This window comes from Falco punctatus (assembly GCF_963210335.1).
Source record: "Falco punctatus genome assembly, chromosome: 1".
Taxonomy (NCBI): Eukaryota; Metazoa; Chordata; class Aves; order Falconiformes; family Falconidae; genus Falco; species Falco punctatus.
The window spans coordinates 88,996,766-89,018,255 of NC_137580.1; the positions used below are offsets into that span (position 1 = coordinate 88,996,766).

Here is a 21,490-nt window from a genome sequence, read left to right on the forward strand (position 1 = left end):
AATTTCACTTTTTGTACCTCAGCAATTTGGAGGATGCCTACTGGGAGATACACACCGTTCTTTTAAATGCAGTAAGGAGCCCTTTTCTGCTGAAGATCAAAGAAAGCTTTACAAAGGTTGGTCAAAATTATCTAATTTTATGATCCGCACACATCAATCTAGACTGAGTTAAGAAAAGAACTCGTCAGCCCTGACCACCTAACTCCACTTTTGTAAACACCCTTCCTACTCAGCCTCAGAATGTTGGGGTTTTTTTGCTGGCTTCCTTGCACAAAACTTTGTTCATTCCAAGGACTTTATTATTTTGGAGACATCACAACAGTGAGGAAATTATGACTTCTGATTGCTGCTGCTTCCCCTGAGGAAAGTGTCTGCCATTTACAAAGATTTGGCAAGGCAGGCAAACCCACTATGTCATGTCTGCTGGGAAGAATAACACACACATTATTTGGTATAAGGATCCATCCAATTGTATGCCTTGGGTTTATCCGTAGCTGAAGAATATTAATTAAAACACACAGCCAGGGTTAAATTGATTCTCCTTGTGTGAGAATCTCTACCTCTTAATGCTTCTTGGGGAACATAAGATTAAAATTAGCACAGCCACCTGACAGGGAGCTCATGCAAGTTCTCACAGTGCAAAGGAAACATCAGACACAAATACTTACTGACATCGAAGGCAGCTTTCAAAGCTTGGATATCGGTTGCAACCCCAGAGACACGGTAGATGCCCACCTCTTCCATTCCACGCCGCTCTATCTCTTCCACACACTGGCGCACTATGTAAGGCACCTTTGATCTCTCTCTCCTTTAAGCAAGCCAGATAGAAGAGTTCAGTACAGCCTGTGCCCTCAATGCTTGTTACCCCAGCCACCTGGCTGGTTAAAAATCACCCCACCATTTTACTGCGCAAACCTCTTCTGGAAAACGGGGTGGGAGAAAGTATGAGCAGGCAATCAAGTCTGAGCCAAAAAATTCCTTTTAAAACTGGAAAGGGTTTTCTGGCTGTCTCAGCCTGGCTTTGGCCAAGTCCCAGTGCCCCTAGAGCCTGTGACTCTGCGCAGGTAACGAGAGGATTCCCAAACAGTCCTTGAATACATAGCAACGCTGTTGCTTTTAAATGAATGCAATTCCATAGGGAGGAAATCCCACACTTCCCAAACTATATAACAGAACAAATGGCTTTCTTCTGGCAAATGATTCATGACAAAAGATCGGGGGTTAAAATAATACAACAGGATCCAAAGAACCTGGACATTTCTGATTATGGAAAGGAAACATCACTGTTCGGTGGCTCTGGAAACTTGTGACCAAGTCAGCTAACTACAGAGTACAGGGGCAAGGGCTATTTCCGGCACTCAGGAAAGTGATATGCTCTAAGTAAACACCCTGGGTTGCAAAGACTGTGTGCACACTGTTTTTTCCCCCCGCAAAACATGAAGCTCAGAGAATGTACATCACCTCCTTTCTGCAGCCACAGCCATCTACACTCTACGTGAATGGAGCAGGCTGGACTGACAAATCCCGCAGTGGGGTGAAGACAAGCACAACCCACTGCCTAGCTGGCTTTCCAAAATACAGTCGGGAGAAATATGACCCAGCAGCTTACTTGGTGACAATAGCGATCTTGACCCCAAAAACCCCAGTCTGCTTCCGGGATGGCATCCTTTTCAGGCTAAACTCCCGGCTGGTAAACTTTACTGACAGCTTCACTTCAACCTGAGTGAAAGAAAACAGCTGTTAATTTTCAAACGTTGGTTTTTCAACACTGCAATGAAGAGCAAAGAAGTAAAGCACATAAGAGGTACAGAAGCAGTGCTAAATTCTGTTCTCCATACTTACTCCATTCATTGAGATGACTGTGCGTTGCCAGTCTTTGTCCTGCAATGCCTGTGGGTCCAGCTGAAAAACATGCAAATTACCCATGAGTTAGGAACAGACTGCAGAGAAATCAGCAAATCTGAAAGGCTTCTGTAAGTAAGCAGAGCACTACTGTTTTCAACATGTTATTTCTTTTCCATAGGAAAACACACATTCCAAGGTTTTCCCAGTTTCAGGTGATAGGCTATTCAGATATTGTGCAGTTCTCTAAGCAGAGCTGATGAGGACTCACACACATGGAAAATCCAGCAACATGTGTACAGTGTCTGCTCAACAACAAAGGCAACCTCAGCAAGCAAAATCAATGTTTGAAAGCCAATAACCTCAGCTTTCATAGAAAAAGAGACTACATTCATTGCTGTAGCACAACAGGCACATTAACAGCCAGCCAAATTTGTCCTGTCCCACAGGGCTAGGAGTCAGAAGACAGGAGGAGAGATTTCTGGAAAAACTCTGATTTGAAATAGAGGAACTGTCTCCCTCTGCAGTTTTCTAAAGACAGGTGAGGTTGGATGAGTGTGAAATCACTGCACTGAAATAAAAAGCCGGGAAGGTCAAAGAAGAGTACCATGAAGTGATCTATACAGAGACAAGTAACTTTAAATAAACCAAACCTCTGTCAGGATCTGACAGGAGAAATGGAGAAAACTGGCCCAGAAATGGAAAGCTGTCCTCCTTCAACCTGCCTATTCCTTTTCATTTCTATTTGAGCGTGCAGGCAGGAAGAACACCTGGCCCTGCTATTGCAAGAGCTCATTAAACAGAAACAAGTTCTGATGCAAAGCCCCGATCTCACATTTTCAGCTTTGCTTGATCTCTTTTGAGTGGACAGCTGTGAGGCTCGGCAGTAGCTGACTCAAGTACTCAAACTATCACCCAGCAATTCCAATACTGCAGGGAGAGTGCAAACACATCTGAATGCCTGAAGAGTGGCACTCTGCTCGAGCTAGACTGGCAAAAGAGAGAAAAGAGCTGTCTCCATGGGGACTTCCACCAGCAATCAGAACCAGCCAAAGCAAGCAGGCTTCAGCGCCTCCGTAACACTTGGCTCTAGAACAGCGAGACACGGTAAGACCAGGAGGGGGCAACTGCAGTAGACTCTGCATTTTGAGTTTACTGGCATCAGCAAACAAAAAGACAGTAACTACAGCTACTTCTGCAGCACAGGTCCTCTCACAGAACTCGTGCAAAAGCAGAGTTCTCTGACAGGCAGAGGTAAGTGTTGAAACAATGGCAGCTACAATATATTCTGGGAGATCTTAGATGCAATCATGCTCACACTCTTTCAGATCATCAAACCAGCCCAATGCCGCTGACAGCTACAGAGACAAGTCCCCTCACACCCTTCCCCACTCCCCCAAAAAGACAGCCAGCAGGGAGGAAGGTTTCTCCCTGCTTGCTCACACCACAGAGACCCCAAGAAATAACAGACAAGCAAGTCAGGCCAACCTTATCTCTGCGCACTTTGTTACGAACGTGAGCCCACAGTGGGATGCTGCCAGCACACACATGCTTTCCTGTTGAATTGGACCGGTTCCTGTAGGTGCAATTCTGGCAGAAATTCCTGAAGACCCCTTGCAAAGAATAGTCAGCAACCAGTAGCTCCCACATTTTGGGAGTGCACAGAGGTCCAGGAGGCCAATGGGCAGCAGTACTTCAGTGCTTCAGCAAACCCAAATAACAGTCTGCTTGCCAAGAGAGTTTGCTTATAACTCTGGCGGAACAGATCCGCCCCCGCCTGTGCAGCTGGCCAAGGTCCCTACAAGTTGGCCAGAACCTAGGCTGTTATTCCCTGAATTTCCGTGCTGGAAGTTTGGTTTCTTTCAACAACTGCATTCCTTCCCAGAATCAATAGGAAACCATTTCTGAAGTGTCTGGTTTCCTATGAAGAACAACCATGCTCAGTATTTCTGAAAGCTTGATCTCCAGCTGCCTAAATAGTCATCTCATTAAGCTGCCAAAATGGCCCTGCTGATAGACACACTCACAGCTAATCCTTCAGCTCAGAAGCAGTTTTCCATATGGTTTTAGAATGGAGTCACCGAGAGTGTATTATTTATAGCAGGGAGAGACTGCTTAAGATTGAAGGGGAAAGAGGGTTTTCAGTATTTGCCAAAAATGTTAAAGAGATCAGCAAGGTCCAGTTACAGTTTAATTAATCTAACAGGTATTACTGGTCATGTCTCAGTGATGACCAGGGAACTACTACCACAAGTAGCTGTAATTAGCAAGTAAATAGCTGTTAAAAAGTACCAGCCAGACAAAGTCCTGTTCTGTCTCAAGAGTGAGTATCATAAGGTTACAAAGGACTAGCAAAAGCAGTGTGCTGGAGCTGAGAGCTCACAGAGACTCCTCCTTGCTCAGTAACTACTGGAGCTGATCAAGGATGCGAGCGTACCTGCTGCTACCTCTTGCTCCCTGACCTCTAAGCTCCATTGCAGGACTGGCAGGACCCCCGCACTCCCCACCTGCTGTTGGACAACAGCTTGTACGGAATGGAGACGGCTAAGGAGAACAAGCACCAGGAAGCAGGTTTGACTGACCCAAGGCAACCCTGCATAAGTCGCTGTCAATAACAACAGCAATTAAAAAAAAAATAAAGTCCAAGCCCAAGTGCTTTTTAAAGAACAAAGCAAAATGATGGAAGCTAATAAAAAAGCAAGTTTGACTAAGCTCTCAGCAACACCGAGACAGGAAGATCAGGTCTAACAGTCTGATAAAGTCACAGTACAAAATAACAGCGTCAACAGGAAACTAAGAATGTCAGTTAGACTTTGAGCAAGCTTTCAGTCTTGGACCCTACAAATGACTGACCTTCTAAGGCCAGCAAGAGCAACCCAGGGAAAGGGAAGCCGTTGCAGACAGGTTACAAAGCAGACTGAAGGCAGAGTGAGTTAGTGAATGTGATGCTTCAGCACAGAGAGGGCCTGTGACACAAATGGGGTCATGCTGTCTTCTGGCCTGATTTGGAGATCAATGACCTGGAAGGAGGAACACTGAGTAGAAGAATGAAATCTACAGACAGCGTGCCAAAAGGAGGCTGCTCTGAGTGAGCAAGCACATAGCGCTCGCGTTGCCAGCTCAAGCAGGGGGAGGCACTGTGAAATGGCTGCCTCTGCATTAATTTGATAGTGAAATGTACTGCATCTCTGAACATTTCCTTCAAACACTTGCTTGGTTTGAGTGACAAAAGGACTTGTCCCATCTCCACTGACACTGTGAAAAATTGTGCTGTTTCCATGACCTATGCAAAGAGGACAGACCTGCTAAAACCCTCAGAGACTGTATCTCACAGGCTTGTTTGCACAGTCCCCACCAAAAGCACATGCTGCACGGGAAAAATAGAAACAAACCAGTTGGCCTTTACTTCCCCAGCACCTCCAGTCCTCTTGTACCTTGTTCTTTGGCATTTGCAGTGACAAGCTACAACCCCAAATTTACTAACGAATCAAGCAAATGCCCCTCTGTACCCTGCAAAAACCACAACAGAACAAAGCAGCTCAGCACCACAGGGATTTCTGAGTGCAGGTCTCTGGCCCTCATAGCAGCTTAGCACTGAATTATGGCAGACAATGAGCGTCTAGCAGTCAGCAGGGGCTCAGCATGCAGAACAGAGTGGTGAGGACCTAGGAAAAAGGTGAACTGAGGGTGCTGGTCAACAGCAAATGCAAGCTAGGCACTAAGAAGGGTGTCTGTGCTCCACCTTAGGAAACCACCACAGAGCATTTGATGATTTCCCCCACCCCCAAGAAAAGAAAACAAAACATACAGAAAGATGTAAAAACAAAGAAGCAGCAGTGGAAATGAAATGGCTGGGAGCAAGAACTGAGGCAATCTTAAGGTTAGTGTATTTTATGCTATTTATTCATATTACTTCCTCCCTTCATTAAATCTCCCTGGCACCTTTACACTCCATCAATTTTTAATTGTAACTGATGTGACATACATGTTGTCAAGTCTCACTGCTGCTGGAAACTCCCACTCCAGCCATAACCCCATTTTTCTCAAAGCTCCCCACTGACATGTTAATCTTTCCCGCCATCACCCTTTAGACATGACCCATTGCCTTCTTCACTTCCACCCTATTTTCATTGCTGGGATACTGTTCTGCATGAGCAAACTGTTTAAATGAACTCGGGTGTGTAAAAGGTTTTCTGAATTGATGCTTGGGAGGTACAGCATGCGACAATCTGTTTTACATGGAAAACAACCTGGATGTCTGAAATAGCCATGTGCACTGCTATGAGACATCCCAGACAATTAAGCTGGTAAGAGTGATTGTTTTGCATGGCAACAGAGGAATGGTGTTGCACTGCTACCACAGAATGACTGATCTAAGGTCATATCCTCTCCGACTTTCCAGCACTGCTGTGAGGGAGAAGGAAATGGTTTGCCTGAGCTGGTCGTGCAAGAAAAAAAACACAACACAACAACAACCCCCCAACACCCCCCCCCCAAAAAAAAATCCCAAAACAGCAAAGGAAACAGCATTTGTAGGAGGCACCAACTGGAGGAGATGGATCACAGGATGAAGTATCAGTTTACTCATCTAATTTGTCCCCAAGTCCTGTTTTGCTGACACATGTGCCCACTTAAATGCAGAGTCTCAGGACCAAGCAAAAGGCGGCTACACTCGAAACATGTGGATATGCCTGCCACATGAACTGCAAAATTGAAAAAGCAAAAGGGCCTGCCTCCCAAGTGCCAAAGATGGATTGCAAGGTAACAACAGAAAGAAAAAGAAAAGAAGGGGAGTGGGGGGGGTGGGAAGAGAGAGTTTAAAATGAGAGGAGCTGACAGACACAATTGAACTAAGCCTTACGTTTCCTCCTATAAGATGATGTCCATTTCTTTCTCCCCTAAGCCTGCCAGTAATTTCAGTTTCACAGTGTACCCAGGAATGGCACCTTCTCCCAGTACTTCTCATGCCTGAGACGTAACAGAAGCCCCAACCATGCACGCTGGGTAGTTAAACACTGCACATTCAGTGCTGCCATTCCCAGAAGGTCTGATGAGAGCTTCCCTTGCACATTTACAGGAGGTTCTCCCATATTAAAGCCCCCCGGTTTTATTTTTCAGGGATAAAACTTGCAGGCTGGCAAGCAATGAATCTCTTGCATGTGGCTATAAAAACAGGTAAATAAAATATTTCATAGGAAAAGAAAATATGAGCAATGGGAGCTATTAAAATTGCTGCCCATTCCTGGAAGCTTCTGACCACATGGACCAATTTCCAGCCTTCCTTCCTGCAGTGCCATTATCTAACAGAGATTTAATAAACATGTCACAGCCAAAACGGTCCTCGTCTCCTTGATGCATTGTCTTCATCACTGCAGCTCAGAGGGTTTGGTGAGTCAGAAATCCCAGTAGTGGGAAGTTGCAGATTTACAATAATACATGACTTAACAATACACTGCAATTTAGCCAACACAGAAATTTCCCTGTTTTTATCACAGGAGGATGTAGGCACGACTCTTGATGTTCCCAGAGTTTTTAACTAAAAAAACCTCATCCAACTTCACAGACTTCACTTTTCAACGAGGCAGACTTTGGCTGAATGATGACAATACAACAACAAAACAGAAAGCCCCACATACACTAGCAACTCTAAAGTAAACAAAATTTAATGTAAAAGCACCTGGAAAATCCTGAAAGAAAATTACTATAAAACCAGTGACTGGAAAAGATGCTGAAAGCATTAATACAGCTAACCTTCAGCCACAGGTTGTAATTTGATTTTGTTGTTGCATTATTATGATTTCTTAATAGAGAAATGGTATAAAACTAAACCAAAACAGAAACCTTTAGTAATTCTTATCAACCCCAAAATCTTACCAGACTCTCTTATGTTATTCTCTTTGCAGTTATTCAATAGCGTTAAATTAAAAGGTATGTGTGATAGGACAAAAATCACTGAGAATTAAGAGGATGTTCTGAGAGTTCAACAACTTTCTATATGAATTGCAAGGGGGATTTACTGAAAGCAAGAGAACTTTCACATTTGCCTTTTACAATACAACAGAATGCAACTTCTGCACATGAATCAAAAATTATATTTTTTCCCCCAACTTTTCACTCTTTAGGTTTCTCTAAAAGAATCAAGATGTAATTAATATTCAGGTATGACTAAAGAGTATTTTTACTTATTAACTTCAGTATAAAATGATTTAACAGAATGTACAACTGCTGTGCATGAAAATGCCTACTACTGTGGAAAAAAAAAAGCCTGTTAAAAATTTTACAATATTTTATCATTTTTTATCATTTTTTTAAATCATTCTATGTAAAATACTTGAAGAATTTAGAGGGTCAGTGATTTCAAGGCTCTCCATTATAAGCATAAAAATCTCCAGGGCATTTCAGGGCTGAAAACTTGCTCTTTTGTAGTTGCTCAGCTCCATGGAAAATAAGCTTTTGTTACCAGAAGGGACATACAGATTCCTGGTTAGCCTAAAACATATATAGGAGGCATCTTTTACTAGTATTTATTGATTTCTAAAAAAATTTTCTTTCAAACACCCACCATGCATTTGGTGACAAAAGCTTTCTTTGAAAACGCCACAGCAGCCTCAGGGCTGCGAGGAGGGAGGGAAAGGAACAGGCCTAAGGAAACTCATTCAGGCAGCAAACCCTTCTAGAGTAAAGGTGAGATATGATCCTGCAGGCTGCCCTTGATCAGAGCTGCTTCTGAAAAATGGCCACAAATGGCCTTGGCTGGTGTGAACATCACTCAAATGTTGCAGAAAGTTGTCACCCATAGCAGTGATGAAGAGTCAAGCATAAATGGAGGAGAACTGGTGGTATTTTTCAGTGTGCCAGAAAGAAAAGGGAAAAAAATAATATAAATGGGTAGGGTCTCTGCTCTGTACAACAGCCAGTCCAAGACAAAGAATGTGTCCTCAGAGCAAACATTTTAACACCCTCCCAAAGGTGTGGACAGACAGTGCAACAAACTGGAAGAAGAGGAGGAACATAGGTTTCTTCACATCGTCCTCCCCTGATGGCCTGATTTCTCCTGCATGGAGCTTTAACACTTTATCACACAGCAGCTCCCTGAGAGCAGCAGCCGTTTACAATCACCTCTTCACCTCCCCTATTATATTACAAATTTGCCACATAAACAAAGTGTCCCACGCTGATTCTCAGTGGTAGAAATCTCTCTTAGATGCAGCCTGCTGTCACGGACACTATACTCTGGACATGGCAGTTATCAGGACAATAAGCCTGTCCTCCAAGGCCTTGCTACACATTAATCAACTTCCAACACATACAGAAGGTAGCATTTCTTCCACATGATGTACAGAGGGGATAGTGTATTCATTGCTTCCTCTTTTGTCACAAACGGAGCATCCTCAACAGTGCCCAGTGACAGTGAAATTCCTATATACTGTGCTGGAAGTTTTGAAGTTAAGAGGCAAATCAGAGATCAAAACATAAATTTCCATGAAAAAGCATCTATTCCATAAGGGCACTGAAGTAGGAATAGGGGACAAGGCAAGAGGGAAAATATCTGCTGACTTCCCACCTGTGATTACGCTGTATACCTCACTATCTGGAGAAAACTCTCCAATGCTGAGACAATCAGAGAGCAGAAAAAACCCTCCCTGGTACACTCCAGGATTCAAAAGTCCTGTTACATTCTGCAGTGAGGGTAGCAGCAATGAGTTAAGCACAGTCTTACCTGGATCTGTCCTTTCCCCATTATGCGATCTGTACTCTCTCCATCCTCTTTGGTGAGCTTAGTTTTGTTGTAGCACTTCTCATAGCACAGAATCCGCAGAGTTTGTGAGCCCTCCAGCTCAATCTCAAACTCCTGCAGGGCACCAGGAAAAAGCAATGAATATATTGCGGCAGGACGCTAGTCTCTTAATAATCAGTGTAGTCTCCTTAAAGCTCATCAGGAGGGAGCACTAAAGGACTGACCAAAACCTCCTCTCTAATGGAGCTGGTCCAGAACTAAACTGAAATTGTATTTTGTATGTATAAGTGGTCAAATTGGAGACTGAGATGGTTGACCCTTTAGTCAGATTTCACTGAGTTTCAGCAAAGCATCATTCAAAGGAACAAACTCGCCCACACTCCTTGTATTTAATTTTGCTCCCTAGCAGGTTTGAGCTGACTATAAAGAGGCAAAATGCCTATAGCTAATTCTTTCCCCTCACAACAAATAAACAAAACCACCTCCTTCTTCAACATTTTCACTTGTGCCTTTAAAAAAAATAATCAAACATGCACCTGTTTACATGATAAAATACTGGACAACACTAATTTGTACTGAAATGTTTGTTTAACTACAGCTAATCCAAGAAATAAAAGCTTTTGCAAGCCCTGACAGCCATAAGAACCTGGCATAAAAGTGTTTTCTGAGAGGCAGCATATGCAGCACAAATGCTGAGCATGCAGAAGTTCTTCCATTTGAGGGTTTTCTGCCCATCATGCGTTGACGTTTGGCACACGGAACAAATCACGTTAAGAAAAATACAACCCACCTCATTCCAATTGGGCTCCGTGGTGTCTCTGTAAACTCTAGTTTTAGCCTTGTTCACAAAATACCCAAAAGAATCCACTTCTAATGTGCAGTACAAATCTGAGGAGGGGAGACAGGGACAGAAACTTTAAAAATTTTTCTAGAATCTCCTAACTTGCATTAATCGCCTTCAGGGTGTGTCTTCATTTGCATCTTCTTTGTGTTAGTACCAGCAACACTACCCAGCACAAATATCATCTGGTGTTTCTGAAGAGCTACTAATGAGCTGTAGACATCGCCCCTATTTGTAAGTTATGTTTTAATTGACGTTAGCCAGCACCTGGGAAGCCAGTGGTTCAGCAGGAGGAAGGCTAACAGAAATCATGTGCATCTAGTTCACTCCTTTCCTCCCGAGACTGCACACGCAGCTTAGATAAGAACGGGATCCCCAGCCACATGGCTATGTAAACTTTGCAGCTTTTCCTAGATTATTCTCATCAATGGCTGAGAAGCTTGTTTCTTTCTACAGATGTCCTCTTCACTCTATTTTTTGACCTTTCTTGATCTTTCTGTCAAATCACTCCCCTGAATTTTAACACCTGTTTCTTCACACCAAAAATTCTGGATGTCAGAGCATGCTTCCCATTCTTCCATTGCAAAACCAAATACAGTTGAAAGAATTCGGGATAAGGGCTGACTTTTATCCAAAACTGTTGGGTAATTAGCAAACAGTGCTTAAAAAAACCCCAAAAGACTAGGCCTAAAAAATAATGTTTCGTGCTTGATCCTTGCTCCTGATCTTTCTGCAAGTTAATAGTTAAAATAGCATTAAAAAATTACATTCCCTGAAATTCACACCAATGCCCTGATTTCACTTCTAGTTCCCTAAATCACCTCTCCTCACCATCATCCCCTCCAATCTTAAACCAGTACATGCCCAATTGTCACAGCATCCAAATTATCTACCCCCTATCAATACCTCTGTATATTACAGAACTGCAACTCACTTGAACTTTGCTTGAATCCTGTGGCAGAGTGGACAATGACATTCAGGAATCCATAGAGACCTGGGGATTCATCATCTGTACAAAAGACCCAAGGAATTTTGTTACGTTCACAGAGAAGCCAAGAGCAAAAGATAGAGTGATGAGATTGATATTACACGTGTTAATGAGCAGAGGGTAAACTGTCCCTAAAAAGGATGGCAGGAGCATGCAATCTAGCTATTTCAGCAAAAGAGAAGACTGTTCCAGGTTTAGTGTCGGTTTCACCTGTAATGCCTTCTGGCAACATGTGGCTTTTACAATGATTTCTAGGGTCAGCAAGACAGCATGGAAGAAATTCAAAGGAGAAAAAGTAAAATACAGAGGCTAAGTCTATACTAGTAGATTAAATAGTAATTTAGAATGGCCTCTGACACAATTTTGGTCAACTAGTGTTCTTCCAAAGGATTCCCAGGCATAGTTCAAAGGCGTTCCAGGCTAGGACCCCAACAGGCACTTCAATTCCTTGGCATGATGGCTGCATGTAAAGACCATTTAATAGTTACTGAATATATGTTGGAAGATGCCCAGGAATAGCTTACTACTTTAGATGCAACCATATAATTTGGAGCTTGTATTTTTATTGTGGAAGCAAGTAATATTGGGATGACAGATTGTTCTTTTTCCTGCTGCTCTCTTTTTGTACGCTATCATCTACTTCAAGTAAACTACATAGGTTGGGTACATATAGTCTCAGCTTTTGTTTTATAGGAACTCTCAATTTGTAACTCATTACCAGGCTGAAGCCTGTAGCAAAAAGAAACAATAAAAGCAGTTCCAAGAGAAATACACAAAGGCAGGCAGAGGTAGTTTTTCACTGCAGCTGTACCATGTGAAAGCATAAACCAAAAGTCTCACCTTCCTTATTGATAGTGAGGGGAATGTTGTGGACTGTCTGAAGCTTCACACAGGAGTTTGTCAGCATCTGGAGCTCCACCGATGTGAGTGAGAAACTTTTAAAGCCTGCCAAGGAGATTTCAAAGAGGGAAGAATTAAAATTCAAAGCAGAGGCTGGATGCATGCTCCCTCATTCAGGGCATATGTGGGGTAGCTGCTCCCTGGGCAATGCTCAGCAACAGCACCATGGTGCTCAGGTCTGTACTGCTGCTGCAGCCCAGCTCGATTGAGGGCATACTTAGTTACTCTTCAGAGTAAAAAGACTCAGGATGGTTCACAGGAAAGAAGGGGAGCTCTTATTTTCTCACAAAGCCAAAAAGCACCCGTGCCTAAAAAAGTAAGTTTCTTTGGACTGGAGCTAGGTAAAAGAGTCTAAGTGTTCCCTCTACCTGGAACTGTACAGAGCTCTGACCTCTACGATAAATGGGAGAATCTCTCCACACATTTCCTACACATTGCTGTAAGCAAAAGTCCCCCAGACAGGCTCAGATATGCAGAGATGGAAGACATCCATGCTGTGCTGTGGATTTTAATGCACATCTTTTTTTTGGCATCCTGATCCTCTGGATTCCTGCTCTCTAATAAGACCACGGTGTTTCTACCAACGCCCAGCTGAGGGACACTCACATTTCTTCTGCTGTTCCCGGATGTTCTCCCTCCATTCTGCCCTTTCATAGTCCGAAGAAATGAGGAACGTGTAACTCTAGCCAGGAAAACAGAAGAAAATGGGGTATGCATTAGTCTGACCAACCACTGAGAGCAGGCCTGCCTGCCTTCCACCCTCCTCCAGTGGAAATTGTTGGGTATACTGCCCTTCTAGCATTCCTGCCAGCTGCCCTACATCACAGCTTTGTCAGTGACAGGCAGGACTCGGGCAACGTGCCTTCCCAGCAATGTGCCAGTGGTACCAACACGGACTCCTGCAGTCAGAGCTTTCACAGAGCTCCACCCTGCAAACAGCAGCTGCATCAACTGGCAGCATGAGGTCCCATGGCAGCAGCTCTGGGCTATTGCTCACAACAGTTGCACCAGGAAACCCAAAAGCCTCCAACACAGGACCAGACCAGACACTGATGCAAGCTGAGGAAGCAGGGACTAGCTTGTGGATTTTCACTGAGTAGTAACAGGACCTTGTGGGATTCCTTTGCCATGTGCATGGAAAGGCCACAGTGACAGGTTACAGCACTGCCAGAGCAGAGGATACTTCTAGCTTGCTGAGCATCCCGCTGCGCTAAAGGAGATTGTTCACAACCATTCGGCATCCCTGGTGCCAAGCGCAGCCTGCAGTCCTAGGGAGACAGCCCTGAGCGCGCTAAGCCTTGAACTTGAAGGGGAGCCTGGAAGGCAGCTGCTGCAGAGCTTTATCTTAGGTGAAAAGACCCATTCCTATTGCTCTGCCAGGGTAAGTGCTGAGCTAGGGGATTAATTTCTAATGTTGTTTTTTAAATGTCAGTGTTGCACACAAATTAGTCATAGCCTTACAAGATGTTGTCAAAACCTTTGGTATAGCAAGGATTAGGTGTGTGCTGCTTGGAAAGTGCTTTCAGGCCAGATAGCAGAGGGCATGAAGACCTTGTACAACAGTGTATACAGACACACACACCCCTTGACCTCTGCCTTTTACACTGAGGGACCAGAAGAGCCACTCACCTTGCCATTGCGATTGTGTACCCGGAAGGCCATGTTGGGAGACATCAACAGTAGGAGGGATTCCTGCTCTGAGAGCTTCTTTTTCAACCTCTCAATGACCTTGCTGCCTTTATTGGCCCTCTGAAGGGTGGGAGAGAGTGAGACAGAGGGCACAGGTCATTCTCCAACATCTGCCCCCATTTACACTGACAGACATTTTAAGATCCAGTGTCTCTTCCCTCTGTGAGTAGTCAAATGGCCCCAGGCAGGAGAAATGCTGTCCACAGGATCCACAGGGCTCCCAGCTGCTCAGGAAGATGTTACCTGCAGTTATCTCTACAGTCAGACTTGGCTCCGTTCCCCAATTCCAGCTGCCCCAGATGAAGGTGCAGAGGTGTGTGACCACTGCCCCAGCTACACTCCTGTTCCCGAGGCTGCAGCAGTATCATGTCACTGCGCAGCCATAGCACTGCCAGGTCCCCCACAAGCATTCTTGACCAAGGAGGCTGCAAGGAACTTCTCTAGAAGCTGCCCAGAACTCTCCCACTCACCACCCACTGATCCATTTTCAACAGAGGTCAACTAAACCCAAGGTTCTTCTTAGATAAAACCCAATCCCAAACCCAGCCATGTATATTACTTGGCACTGATGCACCAAAGCGTGTATCTTGACACCTGCGTCTTGTGACTAAGAAGTTTCCACATGGTGTTCCTCCTAATATCTTACTTTTCCCAGGAAGCCCTCTTTGAAAGCCTGCCAGGACAGAGAGGCAGAAGCATGTTCTTTTAAGCACGGGGGATGGTCTTCTCACGGTACAAGCAATGTTATTCATATCCTGTTCTACATGCCAGTAGGCTTTCAGTTTTCAAACTTATTTCTCTTTTGGGTTCTAGGAAGGTTTGGAGTCTAACCTCTGAGAAAATGTCTTGCAAGCAAAGAGAAGCCTGGGCCAGAGACACCATATCTATGTCAGACCGTCCAGTCAGCACAATTAGTGTTCTCCATGCATTTGCTGGTGCTTTGACACCAGTGAAGTCAGAAAAAGCTTCAACAGAATAACTGAGCCTGCCAAAATTCAGAAGTACGTGGCTTCTGACCAAAATCACTTGCAGGATCATGCTTTAATGGCCTGAAATCAGGATGCCACACTCCCAGTCCTCCTTGCGTCCACAGCGTAAGAGCCCTATGCTCCACATGGATGCTCAGGGACAGCAGTCACCGGTGGCTCCATGCAACAAGAGAAGCTACTGGGTACAACTACAGGGTCTTTTTGTTTCTACCTGCTCACAGGACACCACCATTCAAGCCACACACTAGGACGAGCAACGATGGGCTACAGAGCATCTAGATATCACTGAGAAGAGGGCAGCACCACAAGTCTCTGCTGTGCAGTCTGTTTCAGCATAGTCCCCCTGCTGTGCAGCTCTGGGAATACCGCTTCTGTCAGCACCTCACCTCAGCAGAGACACAGAGTCCATACTTGGCATGGAGTGCTCAACTCTTTTACCTTTTCACGCTGGATGTCATTCTTGATCTGGGATATCTTGATTTTCATGGCATCCAGTTCCTCATCCGGCACCAGTGGGATATTGGGCACTGCCTCAGACTCATCCACCATTTGGAAACTAAGGTCAGTGAGTGGGATGTACCATTTGCAGTCATATTGCTGGCTTTTTCTGAAAGACAGAAGGTCCAAACCTTTTACTATTACTGGTGTTTGGCAGCACCCACTCCCCCTTCCCACAAGTTCTTCCCCAATATAGTGCATAAGATACAGAAATGGGCACAACTTGACTGCGACTCCCATGCGGAAAAAGCCTAGTAAAGGGCTGCTTTCCAACAAAAACGCCTAGAAGGCCAGTACAGCACATAACAAGACAACTTGTTTTTTGTTAGTTCTTTTCACCCAAAGAAAAAACAACATTTTTTTGCAAACCCTTTCCGTGCTGTGTGCTCTCCCTTTGAAGCCTCCGTGGAGGTGAAGTTCAAAAGCCATGTTATGCCTCTGACCTGGCTGCTACCTATGATCTAAACCCAGGTCTCTCCTGCCTGAGCTAGGAGGGGCAAGTGAGCCAATACATAAATCCCTGCGTAACCCAACCAGAAGAGAAAAACTACAGCTCATAACTGCTGCTCTCCAGTGATTTCACCAGGATAACCAGTTCATTTTTTTTAATATTTCGTGTGATTTTTTTTCCCTCTCCACCCCTCCTGTCAGAAATATCCACTTTGGGCAATGTCCCGCTCTTTTGAAGGTTCATTCCTCACAAGCATGTGCTTCCCCAGGGGCAGCAATAACTTTTTGCTTGAGGAAGGCAAGAAGATGAGAGGGGTCGCCCAGAGCAGAACATTCACCAGATGAAAAGAAGCCCTGTTTGAGGCAGGTGTGTTGGTAAAGGTTCCTCCCCTCTCATTTGTGAAAAATGCCAACAAAACTGCTCGCACAGTTGCACTTCAGGGTTGACACATAGTCTGCTTATTGTACCTTTTCCATTTTTCTGCAAAACTGTTAACTGACTGTAGCTGAAAGGCCAAAATTCACCTTAGCAACAAAAGAAAGTGAAGAATGTCACCTATTAAAACAATGGGCATTAGAAAAATGAATGGCATTTGCCCAGAATACCAGCAGCTACAGCATATCCTGTTTTCCTAGGAAGGCTCGGGGCAGGAGGAGGAGGAATTAACCTTTCCTGAAAGATCAGGGCTTGGCCAAAATCTCATATAACAGCCAATACTATCTTGCTGATCATTCTTTGTCTTTACATCTTGTGGATTATGGTTACAAGGTCTGGAGTATTCATATTCAATTAAAATTGCTGGCTAAACCCATGACTCTGCTGAAGCTGAGGTGCAAAGCACATAGTCCAGTAAGAAAACCTCACCCTCCAATCTGCTTCTTGAGTTTGGCACACAGGAACAGATCAGTAAAAAGAAAGACATGACGTAGCTTGCGAGCCCCCTCAACCAGCTCCACCATGAAACTGTCCTTCAGCAGCTGCCGGTGCTGGTGAAAAAACAGAAAAAAACGTTTTAGTTAGTGCAATATGAGCCCCAGATTTGGCACTGGGGCAATGCATTCCTTAGACATGACTCCTACCAGAGCTAATTGAGTAAATTGGTCTAATTCAGAAAAAAGACTATTAAATGTTCCTTGCTGTAAGCTCTGCTCCCTGCTGCTGCCCTCTCTTCCAGGGGCAGAAATGGCCATGTGTCTCCTTTATTATCTGGTTCTGGGTCAGGCTTCAGGCTTCTCTCTATCACCTGTTCCTGAGGAATGTAATTTATTGTGAGTCATTGCCCAGCTTCTGCATACCCAAGGGCCAGAATCACTGACAGCACATCATCCTCTCAAAAACCAGCAGAGAGCAGCAAACACCACTTTTCTCAGGAGTCACTTACCCAGCCACTGAATTCAGCTTAAACTACCCCACCAGGGAGAAAGAGTGAACGCCTCCACTCCCCATTCACAACAGTAGTTTGTCAACCTTAACAGCTGAATGCCATTGCTCCTTCTTTATTACAAGTGCTGTTAAGGGGTAATTCCTGAACAAAATGTGTATCTAGCTAAATTCTCAGTAGTCCCTTATCAGCCTGTGTTTAAAAAGGACCATCTGGATATGCCCCCACTCCACATCTACTTAAATCTCTTTTATATATATATATATATTATACAAACATTCCCCAAACCTAGAAGACGCAAAGAAGCTGCACAACCCTAATGTCTTTATTCCTGTTTCTGGTTCCAGGGAGCTTTACAACTTCCTAAATAAGAGCCACACATTGGCAGGCAGAAGCATTGCTTTCTAATTCCCTTATGAGGACTCCAGAGTTGAAAAAAAGGTTGGAACACTGGCACTGAGACAAATGTTACCAGTGTCCAAGCCAGGAGTTTCAAGCCCTGCTCTATGCCCAGGCCTTCTGCTCTGATGTCATGATCAACAGGACTCTGAGTGCACATCTGGAATAGGTATCTCCCACTAATTTTCAAACAGAAGCCGGGGTATCCAACCTGGGACAAATTTTATTCCCACCCCTATGTATAATTGTCAGTGTTGCCTTGCTGCACAGCCAGTACAAACAGGAACCATCAGCTTCTGCACACATGCTATGGTAGGCTAAGGTATGTTACATATACTGTATATACCTAGACAGGACCATGGCTGGGGATAGGAGAAATCTGCTAACATTGCCCAGTGCTAACCAGCACTCCCTGCTGTATCACTGTCAGCTTTCTGCAGGCCCACCCTTACACTTGTCAGCACCACTCGCTCCCAGCCTGCAGTATCTGTGTGATCCCCACACTGGGAAATGCATACATGAAAACTGTCCATTTCCAAGAAGCAGCTGTGCTCAGCTATGCAGCTGCATGCAACAGGAAAGGAGTTAACCTGAGCAAGGTCAGGACATCCAAACCAGAACTGATGCCTCAGTTTCTGAGGTTATGCCCCGTGGGTTTTGTTTGCTGCGTGACTTAAGCCCTGAACACATTTACTACAGAGGGTGTGGGAGTGCAAACCCCCACGCTGCCTCTCCTTCCGCCTACCATTCTTCCCATCTTGGCTCTCCAAAATGAAAACAAACCACATCAGTCCTGAGCCCAGCAGGCATCATGGCAAGGAACACAAGGTAGAGAAATTCCCTTGCAGATGTAATTCTTGTTTCCACACTGTCCTACAGCACCCTAAACTTCCTGACATGGACTACGAGTCTGCATTTTCCCGTCTGCAGCTGTACTAGCACCGCAGCTAGCTGTTAAAGCACACAGAGCAGTGTCAGCATCTCACCTTGGTGCTGCCTTCCATTACACAAAGATCCTGGAAATCTGTGAGCAGCAGCAAAAGCTGCACCTTTCCCATACTGACAGGAAGCAAGGTTGCTTCTTAGCAGACTGTTGCACCGTCTCTGAGCAGGAGTCTTCAGAGATCTGGTATCCAGCAGTGATTCAGGCTCAGAAAGGCCTGTACATATGTTAATGTTTATTTTTAGGTGGGCATGATCCTCCTGGCTTCTTCTCAGTGGTTTTGGAGAGAACGCCTGCCTGCATTAATGTCTCTGTTGCTGATGCGCACTTGTGCATGCCTCCCCCTCCTGCCTGGCAAACAAACCCCAGGTAGAAAACTAGAAACACTGAGCTTTAAAACTAAATAAATAAAGGGGGAGGAATGTTGTCAGCAGCAAAAACACTCTCCACAGCTGCAAAGAATTTCATTTGGGACTAATAATGAAGCAGGGAGAGATATTTTCTGAACAAGCCAAAACCCTGATCTCAGGTTTCTAGATCTGATGCATATTAATTACGCTGCAAATCAGCTCAGCTCCTCTGGGGCAATGAGAATAGCTGTTTGTTGCCAGCTCAACCTCTGCTCATTGTTCGTAGGTGTAAAGATGTTCTCACAGCTCACTCACCTCTGCTACCCAGCAGGATGCAGCACTGTCCCTTCCCTACCCAGCAGGGATACAGCACAGTCCTGACCTGACCTTCTGCCCCCCTCTGCCAGGCACTGGCAGTGTGCGAGGTCAGCCAAGACCCCAGCCCAGCACCCTGCTGAGGGTTCCCAGCTGAAAAATACCCCAGGCTAGTCCAGAGCACAGACTCAGCCCCCATCCTGGGAAGATGTTACTAGTGGCAGAGACAGGCCAACAACATGGCCAGCAACGTGTTTCTTCACAGGCAATGGAGGGCATAGCCTCACGAGAGCTGTTGGAAGACTGTGAAGGACTATGGCTCAGCCCTAGGTCAGCTACCCTTGTTTTGGCAGTATTCCAGTACCATCATCAAGACCAGAGCATTTTGAAGACACATGTGTCCTCAAGTGAAGGGGAAGCCCATACAGAGGCACCACTGACTGGAAATCTTTGTTTAGGTTAGGCCTCCACGAAGAAAAGAAGAGCCCATCAGTACTCCCTGCAGCAAGGCTACAGTCCTCCCCACATGGCCTGCCTGGTCCAACCAGGTCACCTCTTCTCCTGCCTTCCCAAGTTGCACCTAACCTGCTGCTGCACAGTCCTTGGCTGCCACCATCCAAGCAGACTTCCTCCAAGCAGCCATGCTCTCTGTCCCACATCTCCCCAAAACCCAAGCAGCAAGTTCAGACATACAATGCCAAAACAGGGGTATGATCTTCATACAGCCCATCTGGGACTGAGGTGCCACTCATTTGCACTGAGTTTATTTTGGTTAGGGCTCCTGAGTACAAATTACCCTGACTGACATGGCACACTGCTGCCATGAGGCAAAAAGTCTTTGGCAACATGATCTCCCAGAAGGAGAGCTGGGTGGGAAGAAGACAAGGCTGTATTTCCTAAGCTTGACTGGAACAGAAGAGGTAAAAGGGATGTAATCCAGTCACCCACTCAGAAGAGAACACTGAGCTTCCCAGATGTTTCACTCTTCCTATCTTCTTGCTCATAAGCTAGTTGGGAAGGTCTCCCTTCAGCAAGCAGCAGGGGGGAACTGCCACAAAAGCAACCAAGTACCTGGGGAGGAGAGGACAGGAAAAAACATTTGTGGATCAAGTCAGGAAATCTCTCCTCAGAGGGCTGTGAAGCTTGATGTTAGGTCTACCAGCTTCTCCTAGAAAATAGGACTTTCATTAGGGCTGGGCACAACAGGCATGCCCCAGGCTGCTCAGCATCAGTGGTGCAGAGGAGGAGCACTTCCAGCAAAGGGTCACATCCTTTGCTGCAAATGATTCATCTTGCCAGGCGAGTTCAGCAGGTCAGAGGGAAACAATAAAAGGATTTCCCAACTGGCTTACCAGATCCCTGCCAAATCCCACAGTGAGGGAGCACAGGGCACCTTCCCAGACCTCCCAACATGAGTCAGCCCATCCTATGTCACCCTGGGGGAGCCAGCAGCCCCCTCAGACAGGACTCGTGCTGGTCAGATGCCCTTGTCACCTCAATTCCATAGGTCCTCTCTAGCACTTTAGGAACCAAAGCCAACTTTGGTCAACTCCTCCCAGCCAGGGTTAGCAATAGCTATTCCTTTGGTAGTACCCAGTTAAACAGCGTCTCCTGAAACATGAGGTCTTTTGCCTGGGTGATCCTGCTGTGCATGATATACAATATCCTACATGTGTGAAACCAGCTCTCTACCTTGTCTCCAAAGTAACTCTTTTTGCTAGGACTACCAAAGGTGCTAAAGGTTTCCTAAAATACCCTGAAATGACATCTAGATTACAGAAACACCAAATAAAACATCTGAGAAAACAGAAGCTTAGGATCAGAGTGGCAGTACAGTGGTAGTGACCCCTCACACACACAGACAGCCCCAAGACTGTCAGGTGTCCAGCACAGGAGCTCAGTTCAGCTATAGAAAGATGTTCCAGGAGGCCTGGGGGAAACCTTCCTCTTTTGTAACATAATGGAGTGAACTGATCACTCAAACAGAGCCTGGGCTGACTGTTACCTTCGGTGGCTCTTGCAAAGCTCCCGTACTGGTGCAGTATAAGTCCCAAGTCTCCTTTCTAGGCCCTGCTTTCCTCTGCATATTTTCACCTGCTGCTTCTCCCACGCACCGCAGTGCTCTGGACAAAAGAGCTCTCCCTGTGCTTCATTCAGTGCTTGGAT

General features: G+C 45.3%; 1 protein-coding gene across 1 annotated transcript in view; it reads right to left on the reverse strand.

Annotated features, from left to right (window-relative positions):
* The window catches only part of BCR (BCR activator of RhoGEF and GTPase), a 105,092-nt gene that overhangs the window by 10,999 nt on the left and 72,603 nt on the right, over window positions 1-21,490 (reverse strand). Inside the window, exons 9-19 of the mRNA XM_080391642.1 lie at window positions 16,801-16,922; window positions 15,426-15,594; window positions 13,939-14,058; window positions 12,916-12,991; window positions 12,250-12,354; window positions 11,356-11,430; window positions 10,371-10,468; window positions 9,563-9,694; window positions 1,843-1,902; window positions 1,610-1,719; window positions 669-808 (exon numbers count right to left, since the gene is read on the reverse strand). Of these exons, the coding sequence (XP_080247768.1) occupies window positions 669-808; window positions 1,610-1,719; window positions 1,843-1,902; window positions 9,563-9,694; window positions 10,371-10,468; window positions 11,356-11,430; window positions 12,250-12,354; window positions 12,916-12,991; window positions 13,939-14,058; window positions 15,426-15,594; window positions 16,801-16,922 (1,207 nt within the window). The remainder of the gene's footprint in view (window positions 1-668; window positions 809-1,609; window positions 1,720-1,842; window positions 1,903-9,562; window positions 9,695-10,370; window positions 10,469-11,355; window positions 11,431-12,249; window positions 12,355-12,915; window positions 12,992-13,938; window positions 14,059-15,425; window positions 15,595-16,800; window positions 16,923-21,490) is intronic.